Source organism: Terrapene carolina, unplaced genomic scaffold (genome assembly GCF_002925995.2).
Source record: "Terrapene carolina triunguis isolate 2854851 unplaced genomic scaffold, T_m_triunguis-2.0 Scaffold552, whole genome shotgun sequence".
In the NCBI taxonomy this organism is placed as follows: Eukaryota; Metazoa; Chordata; order Testudines; family Emydidae; genus Terrapene; species Terrapene triunguis.
In genome coordinates, this window is record NW_020664903.1 from 448308 (window position 1) to 464864 (window position 16557).

Sequence of the window (16557 nt, forward strand, 5' to 3'; positions counted from 1 at the left end):
TTTCACTTTTATTTTTCCTGTAGCCTGTTGCTTAGAATGAATCTGAAACATGCCTCATGTTGCTGTAAAAAGTGTTACAAATTCATGCTGGATTGTCTCCTAGTAAATAGAGCTTAAAGCAGATAAACAATACTACTGCTAATAAAGCTAATAACAGACCTGCTGAAAGAAGTGCAGAGATTAATTTTGGAAAGATCTTCCTGATTTGAACACAATGAACACTAGACATTAAAGACCGTTCACAAAGTATGAGACTTCCTAAGTCCATGATACACAACCACTCCATAAATGGAAATAGTGCATCTCCTACTGCAGTTATAAATTGTTGCTCAAATATAATGGTGTGGCTGTCTTGGGACGTTATGAAGACACTGACCCCAGGAGAGATCATAGAATCATAGAAGATTAGGGTTGGAAGAGACCTCAGGAGGTCATCTAGTCCAATCCCCTGCTCAAAGCAGGACCAACACCAACTAAATCATCCCAGCCAGGGCTTTGTCAAGTCAGGCCTTAAAAACCTCTAAAGATGGAGATTCCACCACCTCCCTAGGTAACCCATTCCAGTGCTTCACCACTCTCCTAGTGAAACAGTATTTCCTAATATCCAACCTAGACCTCCCCCACTGCAACTTGAGACCACTGCTCCTTGTTCTGTCATCTGCCACCACTGAGAACAGCCGAGCTCCATCCTCTTTGGAACCCCCCTTCAGGTAGTTGAAGGCTGCTATCAAATCCCTCCTCACTCTTCTCTTCTGCAGACTAAACAAGCCCAGTTCCCTCAGCCTCTCCTTGTAAGTCATGTGCCCCAGCCCCCTGATCATTTTTGTTGCCCTCCCTTGGACTCTCTCCAATTTGTTCACATCCTTTCTGTAGTGGTGGGGGGGGGGCCCAAACTGGACACAGTACTCCAGATGTGGCCTCACCAGTGCCGAATAGAGGGGAATAATCACTTCCCTCAATTTGCTGGCAACGCTCCTGCTAATGCAGCCCAATATGCAGTTAGCCTTCTTGGCAACAAGGGCACATTGACTCATATCCAGCTTCTTGTCCACTGTAATCCCCAGGTCCTTTTCTGCAGAACTGCTGATTAGCCAGTCAGTCCCCAGCCTGTAGTGGTGCCTGGGATTCTTCCATCCTAAGTGCAGGACTTTGCACTTGTCCTTGTTGAACCTCAGATTTCTTGTGACCCAATCCTCGAATTTGTCTAGGTCACTCTGGACCCTATCCCTACCCTCCAGCGTATCTACCTCTCCCCTCAGCTTAGCGTCATTCACAAACTTGCTGAGGGTGCAATCCATCCCATCGAGATCATTAAAGATGTTGAACAAAACCAGCCCCAGGACTAACCCCTGGGGCACTCCGCTTGATACTGGCTGCCAACTAGACATCAAGCCGTTGATCAGTACCTGTTGAGCACAACAGTCTAGCCAGCTTTCTATCCATCTTGGTGTCCATTCATCCAATTCATACTTTTTTAACTTGCTGGCAAGAATACTATGGGAGACCATATCAAAAGCTTTGCTAAAGTCAAGATCTATCACGTCCACCGCTTTCCCCATACCCACAGAGCCATCATAGAAGGCAATCAGGTTGGTCAGGCATGACTTGCCCTTGGTGAATCCACGTTGACTGTTCCTGATCACCTTCCTCTCTTCCAAGTGCTTCAAAATGGTTTCCTTGAGGACCTGCTCCATGATTTTTCCAGGGACTGAGGTGAGGCTGACATGTCTGTAGTTCCCCAGGTTCTCCTTCTTCCCTTTTTAGAAGATGTGCACTATATTTGCCTTTCTTCAGTTGTCTGGGACCTCCCCCGCTCATCACGAGTTTTCAAAGATAATGGCCAATGGCTCTGCAATCACATCAGCCAATTCCCTCAGCACCCTTGAATGCATTAGATCTGGACCCATGGACTTGTGCATGTCCAGCTTTTCTAAACAGTCCTTAACCTGTTCTTTCACCACTGAGGGCTGCTCACCTCCTCCCCATACAGTGTTGCCCAGGACAGCAGTATGGGAGCTGACCTTGTCTGTGAAGATGCAGGGGAAAAAAAAAAAAAGAAAAAAAGCATCGAGTACTTCAGCTTTTTCCACATCATTTGTCACTAGGTTGCCTCCCCCATTCAGTAAGGGTCCCACACTTTCCCTGACCTTCTTGTTGCTAACATACCTGTAGAAACCCTTCTTGTTACCCTTCACATCCCTTGCTAGCTGCAACTTCAGTTGTGTTTTGGCCTTCCTGATTACACCCCTGCATGCTGGAGCAATATTTGTATACTCCTCCCTAGTCATCTGTCCAAGTTCCCACTTCTTGTAAGTTTCCTTTTTGTGTTTAAGCTCACTGAAGATTTCTCTGTTAAGCCAGGCTGGTCACCTGCCATATTTGCTATTCTTTCTGCACATCGGGATGGTTTGTTCCTGTGCCCTCAATAATGCTTCTTTAAAATACAGCCAGCTTTCCTGGACTCCTTTCCTCCCCATATATTAGCCTCCCAGGGGATCCTGCCCATCAGTTCCCTAAGGGAATCAAAGTCTGTTTTTCTGAAGTCCAGGGTCTGTATTTTGCTACTCCTTTCTTCCTTTTGTGAGGATCCTGAACTCAACCATCTCATGGTCACTGCTGCCCAGGTTGCCACCCACTTCTACTTCCCCTACCAATTCTTCCTTGTTTGTAAGCAGTAGATCAGGAGGAGCAGGGCCGGCGCAACCCATTAGGCGACCTAGGTGGTTGCCTAGGGCACTAACATTTGGGGGGCGGCGACCGCGGTGGCCGGATCTTCGGCCGCCCCAGTCGTCGGTATTTCGGGGGTGGGACCTTCTGCCGCCTCTGTCGGGGGCGGTATTTCAGGGCGGGATCTTCCGCCGCCTAGGGCTGCAAAAAAGCTGGTGGCACTCCTGAGGAGGAGAATGGCTGTGTGCATGTAGATTAGAATATTCACATTGCCAGTAGCCCCTCCCAGGAATGCTCCATTCATTCTGGCTGAGACCAGCTTCACATCTTTGGGCTCAACTAGAGTGACACACACTGATTGTGTGAAGGAACTGCCTGTGGCTGAGGATCCTTGCTTTAGAGTCTGAATGTTCCTTGGCAGCTTGGAAAGGTGAGAAAAAAGTGTATGGCCAACTTTAAAAAAAAAAAAAAAAGCGGCTGGTGGTTTTGGGTGCCTCGATTTGGGGCTGCTCAATTTGTGTGTCTTTGCACCTGATTTTTGGAGGCGCCGAGCACCCCCAACTCCAAATGGGGTCACTGGGAACTGCAAGGGTGCAGCACTTCCACCAGTCAGGCCCAAGTTGGGCTCCCAGAAATTAAGGTGCCCAGAATCAGTGGCAGGTTTAGAAAATTTGGCTAAATCTTTTTGCAGGGTGGGTAGTAAAGTTCCCAGGGAGTGAAATCTTTTCCAGTGTAAAATCAACTCAGCAATTGGTTAGAACCACATTACTGGGATTCAAAGGGGGAAGAGGGAAAGACTACTTCCTTGCACATTTCACAATATAAATTGGATTGGATGCATAAGCCCATTATTCCTCATGCCACTTTCTATGGATATGAGAACAATTGATCAGTCCTCTTAACAATCTTCAAATATGTTAAGACCTGTTATCAGTTCCCCCCCGCCCCTCCTTTTCTCAAGGCTAAAGATGCTCAGTAACCTTTTCTCATAGGTCAAGTTTCCTATGCCTCTTATCTAAACCTCTGGACCCTCTCCAATTTGTCCACATCTTGAAGTGTGGCACCCAGAACTGGACATAGTACTCCAGCGGAGATCTCACCAGTGCCAAATAGAGCAGGACAATTACCTCCACTGTCTTACATATGACATAATACACCTGAGAAAGATATTAGGCTTTTTTGCAACTGCACCACATTTGACTTGCATTCACTTTGTGATCCACTATAACCTAGCTGGTTATCCCCAATTTTGGGATTGTGCATTTGATTTTTCCTTCCTAAGTGAAGTACTTTGCACTTGTCTTAGTTGAATTTCAGATGGTTGATTTCAGACTGGTTCTCCGGTTTGTCAAGGTTGCTTTGAATTCTAATCCTCTCCTCTAAAGTGTTAGCAACCCCTCCTAGCTTGGTGTCATCTGCAAAATTTTTATGCACACTAGACTCCATTATCCAGGTCATTAATGAAAATATTAATACTGGACCAGGACAGACCCCTGCAGTGTCCCACAGAGTAGTTATCGGTCCCTCCAGTTTGACAGCAAACCACTAACTAGAATTTGGTCTTTCAACCAGTTTTGTACCCACTTTGAGTATGTTCATCTAGATGACATGTCATGTGAGACTGTCAAAAGCATTACTAAAGATCAGGATATCTCAGGTCTACAGCTTCTCCCCTATCCACTAGGCCAGTAAAACAGGTTCTGGATTAACAAGAGTGACAGACTGGGTTTGGGATGATATTCCCCCCAAGAGAAAATTGGCGGGGCCTTCATGCCCCCCCCCCCACCCAAGCACTGAACAAGGATTATCCATTAGAATCAGGTGTGCATACCCCATATAATCAATTCCCAGTGGATATAGAGGGCACTCCTACAGCAGATGGATGGTCTGGGGGTTATGGTGTTAATCTGGACCTGTGGAGAATAGGGTTTAATTCCGGGCTCTGCCACAGCCCCCTTGTGGGACCTTGGGAAAGTCCCAGTTAGGTGCCACCTTTGAGGATCTGGGCCTTAGTCTGGCAATGTGCGAGTTCCCCCATCTAAGTGGCGGTTACCCTACCTCACAGGATGTTGGAAGGATAAACCCATTAAAGAACGTGAGGGGCTTGAACACTATGGTAAATGAGGCCATACAAGGATAGGAGCTGCCATTTATGCTGAAGTCAACGAGAGGGGTAGAGGGAATACAGTTAATATATGGCTGCCATTGGCATGGTATCCTGAGCATCTCAGTCATTAACAGAATTAATTTTCAGCCACCCCAGTGAGGTAGGGAAATATTAGCTCTGGTTTTTTTTTTGGAGGCACAAGGTAGATTAAGTGACCTGCCTAAGAGCTCTCAAGCAGCCTGCTGCTGGGCTAGGAATTGAACTTGGGCCAGCACCCTATTCACTAGGCCAGGGGTTCTCAAACTGGGGGTTGGACCCCTCAGGGGGTCACAAGGTCATTACATGGGGGGTTGTGAGTGGTCAACCTCCACCCCAAACCTCGCTTGCCTCCAGCATTTATAATGGTGCTCAATATATTGAAAAGGGTGTTTAATTTATTGGGGGGGGGGGGAGGGAGAGGTCGCACTCAGAGGCTTGCGATGCGAAAGGGGTCACCAGTAAAAAAAAGTTTAAGACCCACTGCACTAGGCCATCCTTCCTAGATATATAGCTCCTTCCATCCCACAGATCAATTCCTCCATCTCTGGAGTGTGAGCATGGTGTGCTTAAGAAGAATTATAGAGCCAATGTTAAAGTTTAGGGAGAAATTAGGGAGAGGGTGCAATTGCCCAAGTGACTTTTGGTCAGTACATGAGGGTTAAAAATCCTTCCCTAGCCTGCTCTTGCAGCAAGTGAGGGGGAATCTGACCACCACAGACAGTTAGCACTTCTGCTTTATGTCTTGGGCGTAAGATGGCACTTCCAGGAACACAGCACTGATTCAGGACTGACTCAGAGGAGAGTACCCTAAACTGAATCAGCACTGGTTCCTGCAGTGGATTTTCCCTGATGGTGTCCCCTCCACCTACCAAACCAGGCTCAAGTTTGCTGAGCTTCTGAGGGGAGGTTACAAGAGAATACCTGCATTAAACAGAATAATGCTACTGTTTGAGACTGCTTAAAAAAAATATCCATGCTTGGGCCCAGCAGCAGGGTACTTACAGCTGGTGCTGTTCTTTGTCAGTTGATGTGTTAACCTCTCTCCCCCAGGGTGAAGTGACAGTCAGTTCTTCCGCGAGCCCTGTAACAGCAGCTTCCTTACCACTGCAATCACAGTCCAGGTGTGCAGCCTTCTCGCAGCCAATCAGTGAAGGCGAAATCTTCAAATTACCAGGCAGGCTCAGTGAGTAGATGGTGCCTTGTTTAATGGCCTACAAATTAACATCACTGAGGAGGTATTTTATAAAGCACCGTGCAAAAGCAACAGCTCACTACATAGGACACCAGCATAATTTGACTTCTGGATCTTCAGTACTGTACTGAAGACTCTACCACGGGAGCTAAAGGAGTAACTTCATTAACAAATAGCACTAGTAGGCTGTTATGCTCCAGCTGACCCCCCTTCTAGTGACTGAATAGTACACACTGTGCTCATGTTGGTTTCACAAACATTAGTTACTTTAGAAGTGGGTAAGTCATCTTCATTTCACAAGTGGGGAAACTGAGGCATAGAACAGTGAAGTGACTTTTCCCAAGAAATGGGACTCGTAAGTCAGTTCCTGCTGCCTTGATTTCCTTCCTCACATCCCTATGTCCCTGACCTTCCCAGGACCCAGGCTTGCAAACTAGGTTACCTTTTATGTTCCTGTGTCTGGGGACAAAGGGGAATAACACTGACCAGAGGGTTACATGAACTCTGAGGTAGGCACCCTTTCTTACTGTCTGTACAGAACCGAGTGTAATGGGACCAGGATCTCAGCTGGAGCTATAGGTTCTACTGTCATGTAAATATGTTGGTCTAATGCCAGTCACTGCTCTCATTGGGGTGTGAGGATGCAGTAATGGCTGTTGAGTGCTTTGGGTGGAGATAGGACTAGTTATACTCCGAGGCTGGGATTTTCAAACAGGCTCAGGAATAAGCACACAACTCCTATTGTAACTGTGCACATAATTCCTAGTCCTCTGAGAATCTGAGCCAGTGATGTTAGGAGTAGTAAGTGGATGATACCAGAGCCAAACTTTACCCATCAAGCTCATCTGTACTGCATTCTCTCTCTCAGGGGTTTGTTCTGATTTATTGTAATCAGAAAGTGGTTCCTTTAGAAGGGAAGTTTGATGCTGGACAAGACCAGTGTCCCGTCCTGCCCCTGTTCTCACTGGGGCTTTATTTCAGAGATTGTTCTTGCTTGGTTTCAGGAATCCAGCCATCACTGTGGAGCAAGGACGATGTGATTCACTGGCTAAGATGGGCTGAGAAAGAATATTCACTCCGGCAAACAGACGAAAGCAAGTTTGAAATGAACGGAAAAGCCCTTTGCATTCTCACCAAGGAGGATTTCAGATACAGGGCTCCTAGTTCAGGTCAGAGGAAACAATCGTCTTTTGTAATGACACTGCTGAATGTGCTGTATAATGCAGTCCACAGGACAGGGCACTGGGTTGGGATTCTGAAAAACCGGGCTTCAGTTCATCTCTCTGCCACTGACCTGCCGTGTGACCTAGGGCAAGTCATTTCCCCCACTCACCTGTGGTCTGATTAGACTGTCAGCCTTTCAGGGGAGGGATAATTTCACAGTGTGTCTGTACAGGATCTAGTACCATGGCACCCTGCTCTCTTTGGGGCCTCTTGGTAATGCAGATAAAGACAGTAACAGAAAGTATCAAAATCCTGCCCAGTCTTGTTTGGGTGCCCTGAGGAAAAGGGGGGGGGGAGAAAATCAATGCAGGGAGCATCCCTACCATGCCTTCCTCACCCATCTAGGCTATAGCTAGGCAGGATTACAGGAATTGCCAAATTAGATTAGACCAGTGGACCATATAGTCCAGTTTCCTACCTCTGGAAGTGTCCCATATGGAATGCTTCAGAGACAGGTATAAGAACACTGCAGTGGGGAACCTGCCTATGGAGAAAGTGTCTTCCTGACCTGGCTGTAGAGATTGGCATATGCCCTGAAGCATAAGGGTATAAATCTTTTACTATCTAATATAAACTCTGGATGGTCTCATTCATATAAATGTCCAGTCCTGTTTTGAATCCTGCCTTATGTTCTCACACACTGTCAAGCTGTCCTGCCGTGGCTTAAGAGCAGGAGTACCAAGGGCAGACTGTTAAGAACCAGGCCCCCAATCCAGTTTTGAGTTCTATAGTTAGATTTCATCAACCAATCAAGTGTAAGCACCTTATGCGCTAGAACAGCCTAACATGGAATGACAGACAGTCCCCTTGGTTTCTCCCATCTGTTTTGTCACCCAGGTAGGCATACCTTTGCAACAGAGGATTCCTTACACCAAGGATCACAGCAAAATTCAGGTTAACCCCAGTCCTCTGGGACTGGGAGAAGTGGCTGGATCTCTACTGTATTTTCTCAGGGGTTTTGTTCTGATTTATGGTAATGTTAAAGTGGTTCCTTTAGAATGGAGTACAGTAGAAATCCAGCCACTTACACATTAGAACTTGCACCAAAGACCATGCTTGCAGCCAGTCCTAGAATAAACGATCTAAAGACTTATTAACTAGGAAAAGGAAGAAAGTTATTTACGAGGTTAAGCAGGTGAACACACACACAAATGAGTTCCAATCTTAAGATTCTAAAGGTAACAGAAGCTTTATAATAAGCAAGCTCAATAGGTCCTTTAGGGCTCTTGTTTATGTCTAGAAAATGTTGCTCCTTACAGCGTCCAAGCTGAATAGAGATCATTTCCTCCTAGTTAGGGGTTTTTATTTCCTCCTTCCTTGTGCTCTGATCTGCAAACTCAGCTGAGGGAGGAAATTATTTGCATGACTCATCTTCATGGGGTGGGCAAGGGAAGAGTAAACAAAGTCTTTTGTCCTCTTTAATGTTCCACTCTAGTTCATCTGGTGTTGCTGGGCCTTCCTTAGGGCTGGTCTACACTGGCCATTTACAGCGCTGCAACTTTCTTGTCAGGGGTGGGAAAAAATACCCCCCTGAGCGCAGCAAGTTTCAGCGCTGGTAGTTACGGCCCTGCTGGAGGTGGGTTTTTTATTATTAATTACTATTAAGAGCACTGGGATGTGCGCTGCAACCACACAATCCATGTTAAAGCGCTGCCGTGGCAGTGCTTTAGCGTTGCCATTGTAGACTAGCCCTTATTGACCAGGACATAGTCTGTTGGAGACCAGCATGTCACACTAGTTCATGTCCCTCTCCGGTCTGATTTACAGAGATGTACAATACAAATGCTTGAATATTACTTACAATATGGGATACAGATGTTAAGTGAAATTAATGCATGCAGCAACACAAGCATTCCATGAACACATTTTTATAATTTAATACCCATTTTAATAATGCTAACACACAGGTAAGTCAGATTGATTCCAGCGGTGCATTTGTCAGTGTTTCGTTGGGATGTGGGGACCTTGCATGAGCTGGCACCTGGTCTGCCAGCATCACATACAGGCCATACATAGTTCCCCTGCTGTTTCAATTAGGTATAGCAAGTTTGTTTCCTATACTGAACCGCTGTGTAAAGTTGTAATGCACTGTTAAAAACAGCTGTTGTGTTCCACCCCAGAGGTGGCTGCAGTTTCAGTGGTGGGGAAAGTGACCCTTTGTAATTTGTCTGTTAAAAGTTTGAGGTCCTTTGGGGTGCAAGGTCCTATGCAAGTGTGGGATACACCTGTCAAGAAATACACAAGCGTGGAGGGGACAGATGGTGGACTGCTTGAATTCTGCTACCGCACATGGAGAAGACTCCATAATTATTTACCTTACGGTAGCACCAGAGGCTCACACCCAGCTCAGAGCCGGTGTGCCTAGTGCATTGTACCTGCACATAGTAAGAGACAGTCCCTGCTTCAAAGAGATTACAGTGTAATGAAACAAGACTGACCAAGGCATCAGCCCCATTTTGCAGATGGGGAACTAAGGCAGAGAGCCAGCAAGTGACTTGTCCAAGGACACTGAGTCTAGAAGATCTGAGACTATGGTGAAATTCTATGCCCTTTGTTAGCACATCATGTTACACAGGAGGTCAAACAGCCCCTTCTGGCCTTAAAAATCTATCCATTTATGGTATCTGAGTCCTAGTCTAGTGCCTTATCTACAAGGCACACTTTCACAAGAGTCCCTTAAACCTGATGGACTGGGCAGCAGCTAGGCACATGGCTAGAGACCACATGACAGCGGAGGAGGTGTGTCAGCTTTCCATGTCCATTTCACTGCGCAGGGTGCCCCTTGCCCAGGCAGACTGCTGTGATTAAACACATTTCAGACCCTACTAATCCAGATGCACCCAACTGTCTTTCCTTTCCCCACAGGTGATGTTTTGTATGAGTTACTCCAGTACATTAAGACCCAGAGAAGAGCCCTGGTGTGCAGCCCTTTATTTAACTCACCCTTTAGGGAGGCAAAACACATGCAGCTCCAGAGCCATCCGGAAGGTACCGTGCCTCTTTAGGAGCCTTCAGTGGGTGTGGGAGGTGGGGGTGGGGTTCGTCAAGGAAACAAGCCTGTCAGCGCTCTCATTTGCATGTTTACATTTCTGTCTGAGGGAGGCAAGGCCTAGTGGGCTGAGCACAGGAGTGGGGCCAGGGAGTCCCCAGTTCTAATCCCAGCTCTGATAGACTGCAGCTTCAGCAAGTCACCTGGGGGTGACCGTTTCAGCCATGGCCTCTAATTTTGAGTTGCCTCAGTTTTTGGAAGCCCAGCTTTTTAGATGCCTTATGTGATGTTTTGTCCTAGCTTGATCTGACATTCTTCACCTTCCCTTCCTGGCTTCCTCTGATGACTCACTATCTACCCTCCTCCTAGCCAGTGGCTCCCTACCACCACCTCAGTGCCCTTTCAGTTCCCCACTGCTTCCTTCTGCAACAGTTCCCCTCCCTTAGGATGGCCCAATAGACTCCATTCTCCACTTGCATGCACTGAAGTCAGCATTACACTAACATCAGTGCCAGGAGAACCTTGTCCATCATCCACCTGGAGCAGACATGGGGCATGGACTTTGCCCAAAGTCCATCCTAGCCAGTCTGTGCTCCACATCATACTGTGAAATTGTTCTCATAGGGTCTTCCTGGAAATACTGTAACAAACAAGGTTGCGTTGGGTTTCCTTGCAGGTGTGAACTGCAGGTTAGAAGTTTCCCCGGCTGCAGTCCCCTCATTGTCAACGAGCTGTCTGAGCCATGCAGAACAGCCCAGGTCTCCTAGCAAAGCTTCCTGTAGAGTGGAGCCACTTAACCTCTCTCATCACAGCCCAGAAGTGAGCTACAGGGCAGAGATCATCTGTTCTTTTCCCAATACACCGCCAGCCCCAGTCGATGGAAAAATTGCAGGTGAGTATTAATTTTTAAAGTCTCGTGCCTGTGTCAGACAGGTTAGACTGGCTCTCAGCCATTGAAAGCAGCACTGCCTGAAAAATAAGACGCCTGGGGATGTAAACAGTTTCCATCTAACAAGGGGCACACAAGAGGTTTCACTGGGAAATCTAGGTTTATGCTTCCAAAACTCAGTGGTAAGTCCAGTGAGAGCAGCCAACTTAGAGCTGCAAGGATGACTTGAGGCTTTCACCATTACTATATACAGTTAGAGATGGGTCCTGTTAGGTGTCCTTACCCACACAGCAGGACAGAGTCTAAAAACCTTTGTCTCATTCTAAAGACTACAACAACAAAACTACGATCTCTTGGAGAGAGCACAGTGTGTGGGGCTCATTTGCCTCATGCTGCCCTACTCTGAGAGCAGAAATGACAACTGTATTTGTCCAGTGCCATGCCTCTGGGTGAATCATTACAGTAGAGGCTGAACCCAGAACCTCTGGTTTTAAGAGCATGAGTCTTTATTTACTTATTCCCATAATATAAGAACTAGGGGTCACTAAATGAAATTAATAGGCAGCAGGTTTAAAACAAATACAAGGAAGTTCTTCACGCAGCGCACAGTCAACTTGTGGAACTCCTTACCTGAGGAAGTTGTGAAGGCTAGGACTATAACAGCGTTTAAAAGAGAACTGGATAAATTCATGGTGGTTAAGTCCATTAATGGCTATTAGCCAGGATGGGTAAGGAATGGTGTCCCTAGCCTCTGTTTGTCAGAGGATGGAGATGGATGGCAGGAGAGAGATCACTTGATCATTGCCTGTTGGTCCACTCCCTCTGGGGCACCTAGCATTGGCCACTGTCGGTAGACAGGATACTGGGCTAGATGGACCTTTGGTCTGACCTGGTACGGCCGTTCATATGGTCTTATGTTCTTTACTGCCAGCGTTAAACGGACCAGCTCTTGTTAGCCAAGTTAGCAGGTTCAACCTCAGTACGTGACCCAGCCACCACTAAAAAGGGACAGAGTGCTACACAGTGTGTGAGGGTTAGACAGTCTCCCTGGCCAGGAAAGCTTATCCCATGCTTCTGAGGTCCAGAGCAATGAGTCTGTGCCTCAGTTTCCCCATCTGTAAAATGGGGTTAATAATAACTACCTCCTTTGTAAAGTGCTTTGAGATCTAATGTAAAGCACTATATAAGAGGGAGGTATTACTAAACACTGTCTGCTGATTGGCTGTAGATTTTGTGGACACTTCCTAGCTTAAAACTGTCAATGTTTTCTTCTGTTAACAATTAACATGCAGACTGCAGGTTACTCTGGGATTATGTCTATCAGCTCCTTTCTGACAGCCGGTATGAGCCATACATCAAGTGGGAAGATAAAGAAGCCAAGATTTTCCGGGTTGTCGATCCTAATGGACTTGCCAGGCTCTGGGGAAATCATAAGGTAAGTCTGGCTGAGAATAAGTTGGTCATCCCTTAACTCTTCAGGTCTTACCTGACCCCACTTTAAAGGGGAAGTGCCTCACCTCCTTTTAGAGCCTGATCCTATGGAGTGCTTTGTACTGAAATGTCTTTTATTCTTATAGAACCGGGTGAACATGACTTATGAGAAGATGTCGAGAGCTTTAAGACATTACTACAAACTCAACATTATCAAAAAGGAACCGGGACAGAAGCTGTTATTTAGGTCAGGGATTCTCAACCTTTTTCTTTGAGCCCCCTCCCCCAACATGCTATAAAAACGCCAAGGCCCACCTGTGCCACAACTGTTTTTCTGCATACAAGAGCCAGGGCAAGTGTTAGGGGTTTAGCAAGCAGGACAACTGCCTGGAGCCCCACAACAGCTATGTTGCTTAGGCTTTGGCTTCAGCCTCAGGGTCCTGGGCTTCAGCCCCATGTAGTGGGGGTTTGGCTTGCTACCCTGAGCCCCAGCAAGTCTAATGCTGGCCCTGCTTGGTGGACCCTCTGAAACCTCCTTGTGGCCCCCCATGGGACTCCAGACCCCTGGTTGAGAACCACTGATTTAGGTGACATAAGTCAGACAGCTAAAATGACCATATAAAGAGATGTTACTAGTTAATGGGAAAATTGCTCAGCTGCCTTCATCCATTCTGTGCACTGAGTGCTCTTGGTCTCCTTAGATCTAAAGAAAAAAGAACAGGAGTACTTGTGGCACCTTAGAGACTAACAAATTTATTAGAGCATAAGCTTTCGTGGGCTACAGCCCACTTCTTCGGATGCATATAGAGTGAAACATGTATTGAGGAGATATATTGAGTACTCCTGTTCTTTTTGCGGATACAGACTAACACGGCTGCTACTCTGAAACCTTAGATCTAAAGCTTCCTCAAAAACGTTAGAGCCAAATTCTCATCTCAGTTACATTGATGCATATCCAGAGTAATTGCACTGGAGTAAATGGAATTGCTCTAGATGGACACGACTGTTAACTGAAATCAGAACCTGGCCCAAAGCCTGACTTCCACCCTTATGCGCACACAGTTCCCACTGAAGCTGCACACATGTTTCTGAGAGCAGAAGTTGGCCTTCAGGCCGAGTTAAACACAGGGGGTGGTTTTGGTTTTGCAAAGCCTCAGTGGTGAGCTCTTCTCTGCAAAGCCAAAATCTAGGTCCTGCTTTACAGGAGTCTAAGGGCTGGGATAAGAGGTTCTGATTTTGATCTATAGACTAGTCTCATGGGCCCAATCCTGCCAGAGGCTGAGCTCCCTCAACTCCTGAGGAAGAGATGAGGGTAATGAGCATCTTGCAGAATCAGGCACCATGTAAGGTGCCCAGCATCTTCTGAGAGCTGCTCCATGCCCTGATCTCCTAAGGCCTGATCCAGAGCCCACTGAAGTCACTGCAAAGACTCCCATTGACTTCAATGGGCTCTGGATCAGGCCCCTCGAACTCACCGGGAATTTTGTCTGCCCTCCAACTAGTGATGCTAATTCCAAAGTGTTTTTTATTCCAGATTTCTGAAGAGTCATGGGGAGATACTACATGACAAATCAAGCAAACTAGAGCAGCTGGAGAGTGAGGAGCAGGAAGGACTGGAGTTTAAGGAGGACACGCTGGAGGTCTCACCCTAGGAAGTCTGCAGCATGGTGTCTAATGTGGGAACATGCTAGGCTATAGACAAGCTTTGATGCCACTGTGAAGAAATCAGGATGCCTTGTGCTCTGACAAGAGGCTAACTTTTTCTTACCGGGCTGCAAGTTAAGGGCTTCAATACATATTCTAGTCAAAGACTATGCCATCAAGGGACAGAGTGCTACACAGTGTGTGAGGGTTAGCAGCAAAGGTCATGCACAGAAACGGTTCTCCAGTCCTATGTAATTGGAGATCAATCTGTGGTCTGGCCTTTTGCTTGGTTGTTTTTTCTTCATAGGTGCTCTTTGTTTTGTTTCATTTTTAAATGACCAAATTTGGTACATTATGGACAATGCTCATTCTTTGAGTCTCAAAACTATTTGTTTTCTTGATGACCCTCAAATCAGCAAGACATCCCCGTTCAGCAAAGCACTTAAGCACATGCTTGAGTGCTTTCATTAATAGGGATGATCTTGCATGCTTGCCTGAATCAGGGTCTTTGTCCCTGATGTGGCAACAGACTGGCATGCATGTCTAACTTTAAGCGTGTGATAGTCCCATTGACTTCACTAGAGCTTCACATGCTAAAGTTGGACGGGTGTACCTTGCCGAATCAGAGCTCGAGTGAAGATTTGTGTAGACTGAAGGGGTTCTTTAAGCTGCATATTTAATTAATTTCACTCTATTAATACTACATTTATGATTAGCAGGCCATGAAAAAATGTGACATTACAGGAATGAACAACGATAGGAACACTTAGAATTACAGATCGGCTAGTTGTTTCACTGGCATAAGTGAGAAGAAGCAGGCTTGATAACTGCAGGAGGATTCAGAGCCGCATGTTACAAAAGTTGAGGGGGTATTTGGAACTGGGGTTTTGATCTGGCACATTAGAGAAGTGGGCCAGACATTAATTTCAGATTTGGACCAGAACTTCCCAAATTTGGGAGGATTGGAATCTGAGTTTTTGGTTTGTTGTTTATCTCTAAAAATAATGGACCGGATCCTCACCTGGTGTAAATTAATTGCCATAGGTCCAGTGGAGTGATGCTGATTTACATTATCTGAGCATTTGGTCCAAAAAGTGTTTTTACACAGTCCGACAGCGAGAGAGATGTTCTCATGTTAGACGTCCATGCAATTAGTTCAAACATTGCCCTGCAGTATTTGTGACCAAGACACTGCAACTCTGCATTAAGATCCTGGAAGTGAAACTGACTAATCTGATTCCAGTGTCCAAGATGAGTCATATGCAGAACCTAAACAAACAGCAAAAGCCAATTTAGGTTTTACAATTTCATTCCTTTTTAATAATCTCGGGTGTTACTAGTAACACAGGTAAGGACGTACGTGTGTGGGGTTTTTAAAAGGACTTAATCTGACAATATCCATTTATATTTTTAGATTTCTTCTTGTTTAGGGAATAAACACCAATGATTGACTTGCTTCACTCCATTTATTGGTGGTGACTGAATGGTGAGAGAGTGACAGATCTGCAGGCTTCTCAGTTTACCCACAGAACAGGTACAGTGGGGCAATGAGAGTTTGCTGCCACTGCCAACATCTCAACTCTAGAGGGTATCAGTGTTTTTAAATTAAAAATCAGTGTACAAAATAAGGTGAAATCAATGGGATCCTTGCACTGAATTTCAGTAGCAGCAAGATTAGGCCCTACATAATAGAAATGTAGGGCTGGAAGGGACCTCAAGAGGTCATGTAGTTCACCCACCTGCACTGATGCAGGACCAAGTAGAATCATAGACTATCAGGGTTGGAAGGGACCTCAGGACGTCATCTAGTCCAACCCCCTGCTCAAAGCAGGACCAATCCCCAGACAGATTTTTGCCCCAGATCCCTAAGTGGCCCCCTCAAGGATTGAACTTACAACCCTGGGTTTAGCAGGCCAATGTGCAAACCACTGAGCTATCCCTCCCCCCTGACCATCCCAGACAGGTGCTTAACTGGTTTTTAAACAGCCACCAATGATGGAGATTCCACCACCTCCCTAGGTAACCTGTTCAGTGCTGAAGTATCCTTATCATTAGAGAGCTTTTCCCAATCTCTTATTGCCGTCTCCCTTACTGAAGGAATTGGCTTATTCTGCTTGTCCTACCCTTGGTGGACATGGAGAACAATTTATCATGGTCCTCTTTACAACAACCCTTTACATACTTGAAGGCTACCAGGTTCTCCCCGACTTCCTCTTTCTCCTCTACACTAAACATGCCCAGTTCTTTCAGTCTTTCCTCACAGGCCACGTTTTCTAAACCTCTGATGGTTTTTGTTGCTCTCCAGTTCTGGAGACTGTTCCATCTCTAGGAGAGGACGTGTCCTAGTGGTTAAAGGAACGACTCTGAAAGTCAGC

At 46.2% G+C, this 16557-nt stretch overlaps 1 protein-coding gene across 1 annotated transcript in view; it reads left to right on the forward strand.

The window, feature by feature from the left end:
• ETV7 (ETS variant 7) overlaps window positions 1-15569 on the forward strand; it is a 16531-nt gene extending 962 nt beyond the window's left edge. The window contains exons 2-8 of the mRNA XM_026658965.1: window positions 5864-5996; window positions 7010-7174; window positions 10095-10217; window positions 10895-11110; window positions 12400-12542; window positions 12685-12785; window positions 14073-15569. Coding sequence (XP_026514750.1) covers window positions 5864-5996; window positions 7010-7174; window positions 10095-10217; window positions 10895-11110; window positions 12400-12542; window positions 12685-12785; window positions 14073-14190 — 999 coding nt within the window. The 3' untranslated portion in view covers window positions 14191-15569. The remainder of the gene's footprint in view (window positions 1-5863; window positions 5997-7009; window positions 7175-10094; window positions 10218-10894; window positions 11111-12399; window positions 12543-12684; window positions 12786-14072) is intronic.
• The last annotated feature ends 988 nt before the right edge of the window (window positions 15570-16557 follow it).